The sequence below is a fragment of the Myotis davidii genome, unplaced genomic scaffold (assembly GCF_000327345.1).
Source record: "Myotis davidii unplaced genomic scaffold, ASM32734v1 scaffold618, whole genome shotgun sequence".
Classification (NCBI taxonomy): domain Eukaryota; kingdom Metazoa; phylum Chordata; class Mammalia; order Chiroptera; family Vespertilionidae; genus Myotis; species Myotis davidii.
Genome location: NW_006289199.1, coordinates 771,351 through 781,801, shown reverse-complemented (window position 1 = coordinate 781,801; position 10,451 = coordinate 771,351). Strand labels below are relative to the sequence as shown.

At 54.1% G+C, this 10,451-nt stretch overlaps 1 protein-coding gene across 1 annotated transcript in view; it reads right to left on the bottom strand.

The window, feature by feature from the left end:
• ALOX5 (arachidonate 5-lipoxygenase) overlaps positions 1-10,451 on the bottom strand; it is a 45,042-nt gene that overhangs the window by 14,537 nt on the left and 20,054 nt on the right. Inside the window, exons 4-6 of the mRNA XM_006761423.2 lie at positions 8,196-8,318; positions 3,303-3,409; positions 2,340-2,512 (exon numbers count right to left, since the gene is read on the bottom strand). Of these exons, the coding sequence (XP_006761486.1) occupies positions 2,340-2,512; positions 3,303-3,409; positions 8,196-8,318 (403 nt within the window). The remainder of the gene's footprint in view (positions 1-2,339; positions 2,513-3,302; positions 3,410-8,195; positions 8,319-10,451) is intronic.

The following is a 10,451-nucleotide window of genomic DNA, read 5'->3' as shown; positions in this document are numbered from 1 at the left end:
GCGTGTGTCTGTGTGTGTATGTGTGCGTGCATGTGCGCGTGTGTGCATGTGTCTTCGTGTGTGCGCGCATGCATGCATGTGTGTGCACGTGTGTGTGCACGTGTCTGCGCGTGTGTGTGCATGTGTCTGCATGTATGTGTGTGTGTGTGTGTGTTTCAGATGTACAGCATAGTGGTTAGACATTGGTATAACTTACGAAGTGATCCTGGGATAAGTCTAGAACCGCCTGACACCATAGTTATTACAATAGTATTGATGGCAATCCCTGTGCGGCACCTCACATCCCAGGACTGTCCTGTAATGGCCTTCCTCGTTTCCAGTGAGTGATGGAGTGGGTGGCAGGGGAAGGGGTCGGGTCAACAGGAGCTTAGGGAAGTGTGTGTGCACGACTCCGCCTGCAGAGGTCGCAATGGCCACTGCACAGGCCTTCACGAACCTTGGCTGAGGGGCTCCCAGGACCCGAGAGCTCAGAGCCCGGCTACCATCCTCCTACTCTGTGAACACGACAAGCCCTGCTGCCATGTGGCACCAGCGATGAGCTCTGAGCATCTGCTGTGAGGCATGCAGGCAGGAGTGGGACAGGGTCGGGGGTCATACATTTGGTCAGCCAGGGCAGAGGGGTGTTCCAGGAACATGTGTAGCAGGGACCCCTGGAGAAGACGGTGGAGACAGGGGGACTGGTGGGTCACAGGGCTGTCTGGGCCCCTGTGATGGGCTGGACAAGGACTTTGAGAGCAGATGTGACCATCAGTGAGTACTACACAGGGCACGGCTGCCAATCAAATCATGAGAGGGCCCAGGTTAGTTAATGTGATGGGAGCCAGGAGGCCTGGGAGCCAGGAGGCCTGGGGCTTGGGCCTGCGATGGGGCATTTCTCTGTTTTCCTGAGCCACCTCCTCTCTGGGCTTCGGTGGCATCCTTCTGGAAGGCGAGGGAGCCAGCCCTGTCTCCTCGTTCTACATTCTAGGATCCCGCTGTGGACATGGGTGCACTTGCCTGTCCCATGCCCCGTCCTCTCCGTTTGGTTAGTGTCCTTGTCCGGGCTTTAGTGATTGCTTCAGGGGATTGAGAGTCATGCTGTGGGCAACGGGGGGCTTGTGTAAATGACTCCAGTCAGTGGTGGCTATGAGACGACTGCTCAGGACCAAACCACAGCTGAGTGTCCGGACCATCGCTCACAGGAAAGGTGACCACATGACAAAGATGGGTACAACCCACCTGCCCCGGAATGGCCCTTGGTCCCCAGGTGACCCGGAGCAGAGGCTGTCCCTGTGGGGTGCCAGGTGCACAGAGGCTGCTCAGTGCCTCCCAGTTCTAGGATTCTCTGCCTTTCGAGGTCCTGAGATGCTCTGATGTGGACTTTGAAACCTACAGCACTGACTCAAGTTAACACGCCCAGCAATTGATCTACAGGGGGAGCTGCTATGTGCTGCCTGCATGGGGCGTGGGTTGTTGTCAGCCGCCCATGTGACCAGGTGGGGTCCGGGGGGCCGGGCAGGCTCAGGAAGTGGGGTGGCGGGGACTGCCTGCCCTGGGCGGGGGCCTTTCCTGGGGTGCATCTGGGAAGGCAGCCACCAGAGGCAGGTGGGTAGGGTGGGGCTGGCAGATCTGTCCACAGGTGGCGCTAACCATCCCTCTTTGCCTGGGGCCCCAAGGCAAGCTAAGTAAGCAAGATGGGTGACTGGACACAGCAGACCACGAGTCACCTGGGGACCAAGGGCCATTCCTGGGGCTCAATCCCCAGCAAGGAAGGTGCTGACGCCGAGTCCCGCCAGACCCACCATGGAGGCCGAGACTAGGTTTATCTTGGAACTGAAGAGGGTGGACCCTCAGGTGAAGGCTGGAGCAAGGGCTGGTGGAGGGGGTAGTGGAGGGAGAAGCAGATGACACCAACATTTCAAATTAGAAAGTCAAAAAGTCCATGTTTTCTTCTTCGTTTTATTCTGCTGCAGGGTTGTTCCTGTACCAGGTTTCTCACCATTGCAAGGTGGGTAACAATGTGATGCCTGGCCCATTACGGGCCCAAGTCAGAGGGAGCTCTGAATTGTTGATATTGACATTGAAAATATTGACATTATGTTCCTAGACCCGAGCATCATGGAACCACCTCTCCGTCAGTTCCTCATCCTGTGTTGGACAAGACAGACCCATGGACGCCCAGCGGGAGGAAGCAGCTGCCGGGGCAGCGCTCACCCTTAGCCCAGCAGAGGAGCCTCAGGGTGAAGGCCTCAGGCCATCAGTGCTGGCCAACAGGAAGTGGTTTCTGTTGGGGCAGTGTGACCGGGCCATCTAAGCTGGGCCTCCGGCCTGGACACTGTCTGCAGCCAACTAGGTCCTACCTCGACCTCCTGCTCCAAGGTGAGCTGCCGCTCCAGGCTGCACTCCACCATCTCCGTGGTCACTGGTAGCTTCTCAGGCAACTTGGTGCAGCGCTGGATCAACACGGGGTTGCAGCCGTTCAGGAACTGGTAGCCGAACATGACGTCTTCCTGCCAGTGATTCATGACCCGCTCTGCGGAGGAGAGAAGTGAATCGTGGCACCACCTGAGATCTCAGGGGGGCAGCCTGGGCTCTGCCGGGTCCCCTCTCCCAGGCACTAGAGAGCTGGCTGACCCCGGGCTCCACCTGCCCCAACCCCCCGCCCATCACTGGGTCAGGCCGTGACACCTCCTGCCCTCCCTGAGCTCCCCTTAGAAGTTTCCTGGGCACCCTTTTCTAAAGTACAAAAATAAAAATAGGATAATGGGATTGCATTAACCTGAAAACTGCACAGCAGGGAAACAGCAGCGTGTGAGGCAGGCTACAGAATCGGAGGAAGTGTTTGCAAAGCATATATATATATATATCTATATCTGACGAGGGGTTAACGTACAAGATACATAAGGGACTCCTACAACTCAACAAAAGAAAATGAATAGCTCAATTAAAAAATGGGCAAAGGACTTGAACAGACATTTCTCCAAAGAAGACACACAAATGGCTAGCAGGTGTATGAAGACATGCTCAGTGACTGGGCCCATCAGGGAATCAAAACCACCTCACACCTGCCAGGATGTCTTACACAAAACTAGGCTAAGCGAAAGGCAACAGTGAGGATGTGGAGACTGGAAGCTCGCGCACTGTTGGTGGGAATACGGAAGGTGCAGCGCCAGGGAACATAGCCCAGTGCAGGGGGCGGCCTGGGCGAGGGGCGGCCTGGGCAGCCGGGCCTGGCAGGACGGCCTTGCTGGAGCAGGACGGGAGGCCCTTCCCATTGCCAGGCAGTCTCCCCAGCACCGCCAGAGCCCCACAGGCACACTCACCAGAAATAGTGTTGCTGATCTTGACGAAGATTTTTTCGAAGTCGGCGAAGTCACTCCAGGACGACTGGAACATGTGCATGAAGCGGTTGATGAAAAGGTTCTCCATCCTGCACGCAGGGCACAGCGTCACCGTGAGGCTGCGGCTCCCCGCACAGCCCTCACCCCCTGGCTGACCGAGCCTCCAGGTCCCGCCTGCCCCGCGGGGACTCGCGCCCAGGGCAGCTCCTGCGGAGAGCTCCTTGCAGAAGCAGGACCGAAGCTGGCACCCGTGCCCCCCATGCCCTCCCCCCTGCACCTCCCGGGTGAGAACTTGGCTGCCTGCCATGGAGGACAGTGTGCGGCGCCTCTAATCCTGTGCGTGCATGCTTCTGTCCACGCATGCCTGCTTCCGTCTGCGCTCATGCCTTCATTCATGCTCAGTGCAAGCTTCAGGGACAGAGGCCAAATTGCCTATGCAGCTGCTCTACCGAGTCACCTGGATTTTGGGGGGGTTAGAGGTTCAGTTGAGTTTAACCCTTGTTTACTTTCTACTGAACCCTGGCTCTGTGCCTGGTGCTAAGGAGGACAGTCTCGCAGGGCTCATTGCACAGGATAGCAAAATAACCCAGGACGGGCGCTTGATGAATTACAAGTGCAGGCTGTAGGCAATACAGAGGGAGCTCTGAGCCATCCTAGGGGCTCCTGGAAGAGGCAGATTTGGGATGGGCCTGGGAAAGGTGGAGAGGAAGGGCGGGGTTTCCCAGGCTTCCCCGCAGAAGCCAAGCAAGGCACAGGTGTGAGGGATCTGCCCGGTGCTCACGGTGACACACTCTGCCTCAGTTTCTCTCTCTGACACATGCATGGCTGAGAGTAACAAGCTGGTACCCGTTCCTCCCCTCTGGCAGTGCTTGCTGCCTATTCCTCCAGTGTTCAGCCTCCTCACGAGCTCGGTCTTTTGTGCATCCTGACACAAGCAAGGGCCTTTGCACGTGGGGCTTGCCCTGCAACACCCTGCGTGCCTCTTTCCGCTCCTGAGCGTATGGGGTGAGTATACCCTGAAGGCTCCCCCAGCGTGCCCCCACTCCTCCTTCAATTTCACGGAAGCTGCCCCTTCTGCAAACCAGGTTGGCCCTGTGACGCTCTGGGCAGCACTGAAGGAGTTTACATGCACACGCACCTGCTGCCTTAGCTACAAGGCGGGTCTGCATTGCTCAGCACCGAGCCCGGGCCCCTGGCACCAGAGGGGCCCAGGCAGCATTGAGCATGGTCTGAGGGGGTGGCAGAGGCTGGGGCCATGGGACCATGCCAGAGGTGCTCCTCCAGTGGGATCCCCTTCCCACTCCAACCCAGCAGAGCCAAGCAGAGCCAGTAACCTCCCCCACGGAAGCAGCCTGGTGAGGGCCCAGCACTCCCCCCGGACTGTCTCCCAGGGAGGTGGGCTGTCTTTGTCTGAGCATCCTCAGGGGAAGGTGTGAGAGTCCCGAGGCCTCCTCAGGCTCTCCCTGACCAGCGGAAGGAAAGGACTGAAGTTTGTGTGTTTTCTCAGAGTGAATCTGGCTTGCAGACTCCAGTTTAGCAAATGCCTTTCTCTGGACTGATTGTCCTGGGAGAGAGGCCTGGGACCTCTGTGAGTCTCCATCCTCCTCAAACTGCCTGCGGGTTATTGTGATGCTGTGATGCCCAGAGGTGCTGGGGCCCAGCAGGGCAGTGGTGGCCACACACAGTAGGCTTAGCATCTCAAAGCCAGGGAATAAGGCTGGCAACATCCTTCAGTCCATGGCCAGAATCATCATCACGTTTATCCCAGCCCCTCATAGGGCAGGAAGAGCTCTGAACCCATGTTTGTCCTACATCCATGCTGTTCTACACCCTTTCTTGTCTGACACCCATGCTTGTCCTATACCCATGCTTGTCCTACACCCATGTTTGTCCTATACCCATGTTTGTCCTACACCCATGCTTGTCCTATACCCATGCTTGTCCTACACCCATGTTTGTCCTACACCCATGCTTGTCCTACACTTATCCTTGTCCTATATCCATGCTTGTCCTATATCCATGCTTGTCCTACACCCATGCTTGTCCTACACCCTTTCTTGTCTAACACCCATACTTGTTGCAGCCTCCACTCCAGTAGGCAGGCTGCTGAGGCCCAAGAAGGTCTTAGCATTTCCCTCACCACCTTCTTCTAGCTTCCCTGTTAGTAAATCTCTGGGTACAGAAGCCCTTGTTAAGCTAGAGGAACAAATCTCTCTTGGCATCCAGTGTCAGTCTGAGTGTGGAAAGGACATGTTTCTGGGAAGGAGAGGCCTGTCCAAGTCCCTACAGTCCCTACTGCCCTGAGGTTGCTTAGTGCCAGATGGTGCCAGGAAAGAGGTGCTGGACTCTGCACCCTGTGGGGAACCAGGGGTGAGTCACAGTCCACAGTCCAGCCATTCCCCCTGGGAGTGGTCAGTCTCTCCAGCTGGGCCTCTGAACTTGGAACAGGGTGGGTGCGGCCGTGTTCAGCGGAAGCTTCAGATCCAGGAAGAAGGGGAGTTAGGAGGAAAATATTTGCATGGCCTCTGGAGATAAATATTTCTATGTACTTACAGACAACTTGATACAAGGGACTTAAAGACCTGTTATTGTGAAAAGAGGAAGCTGCGCCAAGAGAGGGCACCCTGCTTGTTCAAGGTCACACAGCCAGGTCACAGCATGGCCAGGTAATGCACAGCCAAGTGGATACCTACACCGTGCTGCTGGCCGGGCCTGGGGCAGGCAGGAGCTCTTGTTTCCTCTACTTCCCCTGCTCGTTCCCTTCTAATAGCTTCTTCATTTTCCATTTTGGTTTTGCTGTTTGCGGGGGCAGGGGAGGAGGCAGGGCAGGGCATAAAGCTTACTGAGGAAGGCTGGCCTTGACCCAGGCAGAGCAGGTGGCTCGGAGGAAACGGGTCATTGCAGTTACTCAGAAGCGCTGTGGAAACCGCTGCCCAGAGGCAGAGGCCCAATGTGGAAAGCCCTTTTGGTGACCTCAGCCACGAGTTCCAATTCTGCATAGTCAGGACTGCGCTTAGCCGTGGGCAGAATGACACGGCGGTGGCATAAGCCTCAGGGCACAGAGCAGGCCCTGGGTCTGTGGATTCTACCAGGAACCTTCAGGGCAGAGTAGGCTGCCAGGCACGGGTTTGGTGCCCTTTTCCCATCAGACCATTAGGTGGTTTAACCACATGATCTTGGGGCCCCCCACCCGTGTGCTGGGGTCTGGATGAAAAGGACCCTGGATGGAACCCCAAGCTGGGCTCCCCACCCCAGAGCACCAGAACTGAGAAAGGTGCCCACATAACATCTGGCTGAGGAAAGCAGCAGGGTTGCTGTCTGCTAGAGAGAGATAGCTGGAAATTCAGATTCCCTCTTAAAGGGCCAACACAAAATTCGTGAGCAGCCACTCCCATGCCTTTCCAGGAAGGTGACTGGGGTCTGGGTGAGGGAGAAGGTGTCCCTCCAAGGAGCTACCCATCCAATCTCATCGGATGGGAAACGCATAGTGGGTAGGGGTCCGAACACCCTCATCCTGGCACAAGGCTGGTCCGTGCTCCCAAGCTCAGTCACCTTCCTGCACTGCCCTGTTCTGCTGGGAAGGAAGCTCTCTTTCTCCATTTCCCTTAAAGAGGACACTCCCTTATCAGCCTGCTAGCCACCTGCAATCACACTTCAGACCGCAAACAGTGAGCAGTGAGTAAACGTAAAATGCTCCTCCTTCGATGCCATCGAGAAATTTCACAACTCACCTGTTTTTGTGAGCAAGCCCAGCCACGTCCGGACTTTGCATATGGTACTCTCTGCCCCAGCATCCTTGCCTCACTTCTCTGTCTGCTTGGCCAGGAGCAAGGCCAGGCCAGATGCCCTGCTGTGAGCCTTCCTGGGCCCCATAGTGAGATAACACCAGAGCGGATGAGGACAAAGGACCCAGACACATCTCAGGTGGCCAAAAGACATATGAGAAAATGCTCAAAGTCACTGATCATCAGGCAGATGCAAATTAAAACGACAATGAGGTACCACCTCACACCTGTCAGAATGGCTGCCATCAACAAATCAACCAATGACAAGTGCTGGTGAGGATGTGGAGAAAAGGGAACCCTAGTACACTGCTGGTGGGAATGCAGACCGGTGGAGCCATTATGGAAAACAGTATGGAATTTCCTCAAGAAATTAAATATGGAACTGCCATTTGACCCAGTGATCCCACTTCTAGGAATATATCCTAAGAAACCCAAAACACCAATCAGAAAGGACATATGCATCTCTAAGCAGCACAATTTACAATAGCTAAGATCTGGAAACAGTCCAAGTGCCCATCAGTAGATGAGTGGATTAAAAATTGTGGTGCATCTACACCATGGAATACTACGTTGCTGTAAAGAAGGAAAGAATATTTACCATTCACAACAGCATGGATGGGCATGGAGAGCTATGTAATACTTTCAACAATAAAGATTAACAAAATAAATAAAAAAAGAAATGTAGAAACTGTATTATTTTCTGCAATAAAATAAAATATTTAATAAAGTGTCAACAAAAAATTTAAAAGTAACTCCAGGGAGTGGGGCATGGTGGCCACTCTCACGGCAGAGCCCTGCCCCCTAGGGGAGAGCCTGGAGCTGGCTTTGGAGAGGATGAGACATGGGAGGGGCTGGGCATTCCAATCAAAGAATCCGCTCTGGGCTGAAACAGCTTCGTTTGGTGTCGGGAGTCTTCCGGTTGTAACTTTTCATACAGGGTGCCCTGTGACTGTGCGTTGTGAACCCACTCTATGACCAAGACCCCAGCGAAAGCATTGGGAAGAGATGCCGGGCTGAGCTGCTCCCTAACCCCCCTGCAGCCCTGGCCACGGAGGAGCTGCCCGATGTCCGGGAGCCCGCCCACACTTACGCTTTTGAGTAGTTCAGAACAAAGTCCACGCCTTTCTCACTATCAAACTGGATGTCGCGAGGCAAATCCTTGTGGCACTTGGCGTCGATACTCAAGGGGAACCCAGGGTTCCATTCCATCCACCTGACAGGCGAAAGGAGAAGAGCGCGGAGTAAGCGCCTCAGCATGAGACTGCCCCTGTGCCTGAGCACGTGCCCACCCCAGGCCACATGACAGCTGCTGTGCGTCCAGCAAGGTACTGCACCCCTCCCCAGGTCCCCCGCAGCCACTGTGCTGAGCATCACCCAGGAGGCCCGAGGCCCTGAACCCGAGACTGCGCTTACAGCCAGGGGCAGCGAATGGGAGGCCTACACACTGTGTAAAGGGGTTGAAAGAAAACATCAGGAGAGGGGGCACTGAGCAGCGAGGCCCCCAGTGCTCTCCCTGGCACAGAGCGGCCTTGGTGGGCACCTGTGGCTGCCCTGCCAGGCCTGACCTGGGCGTCCACAGTCCCACCAGCGGCTCAGTGCACCCTGAACTGCGTGTGGTGGTCACAGTGGTGATGCCTGCGTGGTAGGTAGGTTCGGTGGCGGGCGGCTAGGTGAGCCTGCCGCTCCCACGGGCACAGAGAGCTGCCGTAGCAGGTGCAGGGATTTTTATAATCAAAGCAGGCCCCTACAACAGGCCAGGCACTTCCCCAGCCAACGTTCTCAGATCCCGGTGCCCTTGAAACTTACCCCACAGCACTGGACGTTTGTGTGGTTTTTTGAAATTTGACTTTTCTTCTTGTTTATAGTTTCCTCAGGGCAGGGAGCATGATCTTATAGTTATTTAAACGCCCAAATCTACATCCTGAGATTCCAGCTCTTCCATTTACATCCCTAATTCTCCTTCCTTTTACATCTCTCTTATGAGAGGAAAGTAAAACTTGAGATTTTATTAAAAGTCTTGAGTTCCTTTTACCGTCACAAAAACCTCTCCTGTTTCTCGGGTGGTGCTGGCCCGGAAGCCTCTCAGAGTCACAGGTACAGAAAGGGCATGCGCTTGCCCCACACCCACCTGCGGTCCCTCTTAGAGCAAACATGTCACAGAGCATGTTCTGTTTTCTGAGTAAGTCCTGGCAGAAAAAGGCTACCTAGAAATATACTGATTATATTTCAAAGTGTTGGAGAAAAGAGTGTGTGTGTGTGTGTGTGTGTGTGTGTGTGTGTGTGTGTGAGAGAGAGAGAGAGAGAGAGAGAGAGAGAGAGAGAGATGGGGGTTGAGAAGGGAGGAGGGGGGATGAAGGGACAGAGACAAGAGAGAGATGCTCCCACAAGCTCACAAACTTCTGGAAGAAGGGCAGGAGAGTAGATGGGTGTGGGGCAAGTACATAGCTGTTCAGAGGAAATTCATTGAACAAGTTCAGCCAGACAAAATGAAATTAGAATGAACCAAGAAGTTCCTAAATATAGTGAGAGTATTCATCTGAAAACAAGAACAAGTCTAATCTTAAACAAGCAAGCAAATAAATAAACAAAAATATCAAAGGTATTTTATCAAAAATCAAGACCCAGAGAGAATGTTCATCATTACTATTATTACTTGTTTTGGGGAATTTCAGCCACACAATATGCTAAAATGCTAATATGCAAATAGAATGAATGGTGGAATGACTGGTGGCTATGATGTGCACTGACCACTAGGGGGCAGATGCTCAATGCAGGAGCTGCCCCTGGTGGTCAGTGTGCTCTCACAGGGGGAGTGCTGCTCAGCCAGAAGCCAGGCTCATGGCTGGCAAGCACAGTGGCAGTGGCAGGAGCCTCTCCCGCCTCCGTGGCAGCGCTAAAGTTGTCTGACTGATGGCTTAGGCCCGCTCCCCATGGGTGTCAGTCAGACATCCCCTGAGGGCTCTCAGACTGTGAGAGGGCACAGGCCAGGCTGAGGGACCATGCCCCCAGTGCATGATTTTGTGCACCAGGCCTCTAGTGGAAAATAAAAGACAAAATTATCATCACTTGAGTAATATGACCAAACAACTAAGTAACTAAAGAGACTCATTAAAATGATGACTGCCAATAGAAGAGTTTAGTAAGGTGTCAATACAAGGTAAACATTTTTTTTTAATTATTAGTTAAGGTATTACAAATGTGTCCTCATTCCCCCCCCCCATTAACCCCCAACCCCCCACACACACTCACTCATGCTCCTATCCCCCTGTTGTCCATGTCCATTGGTTAGGCTTAAGGACTTGGTATTCTTAAAAGAAGGTAAAATGTCTCACTAGTGATTTTTATA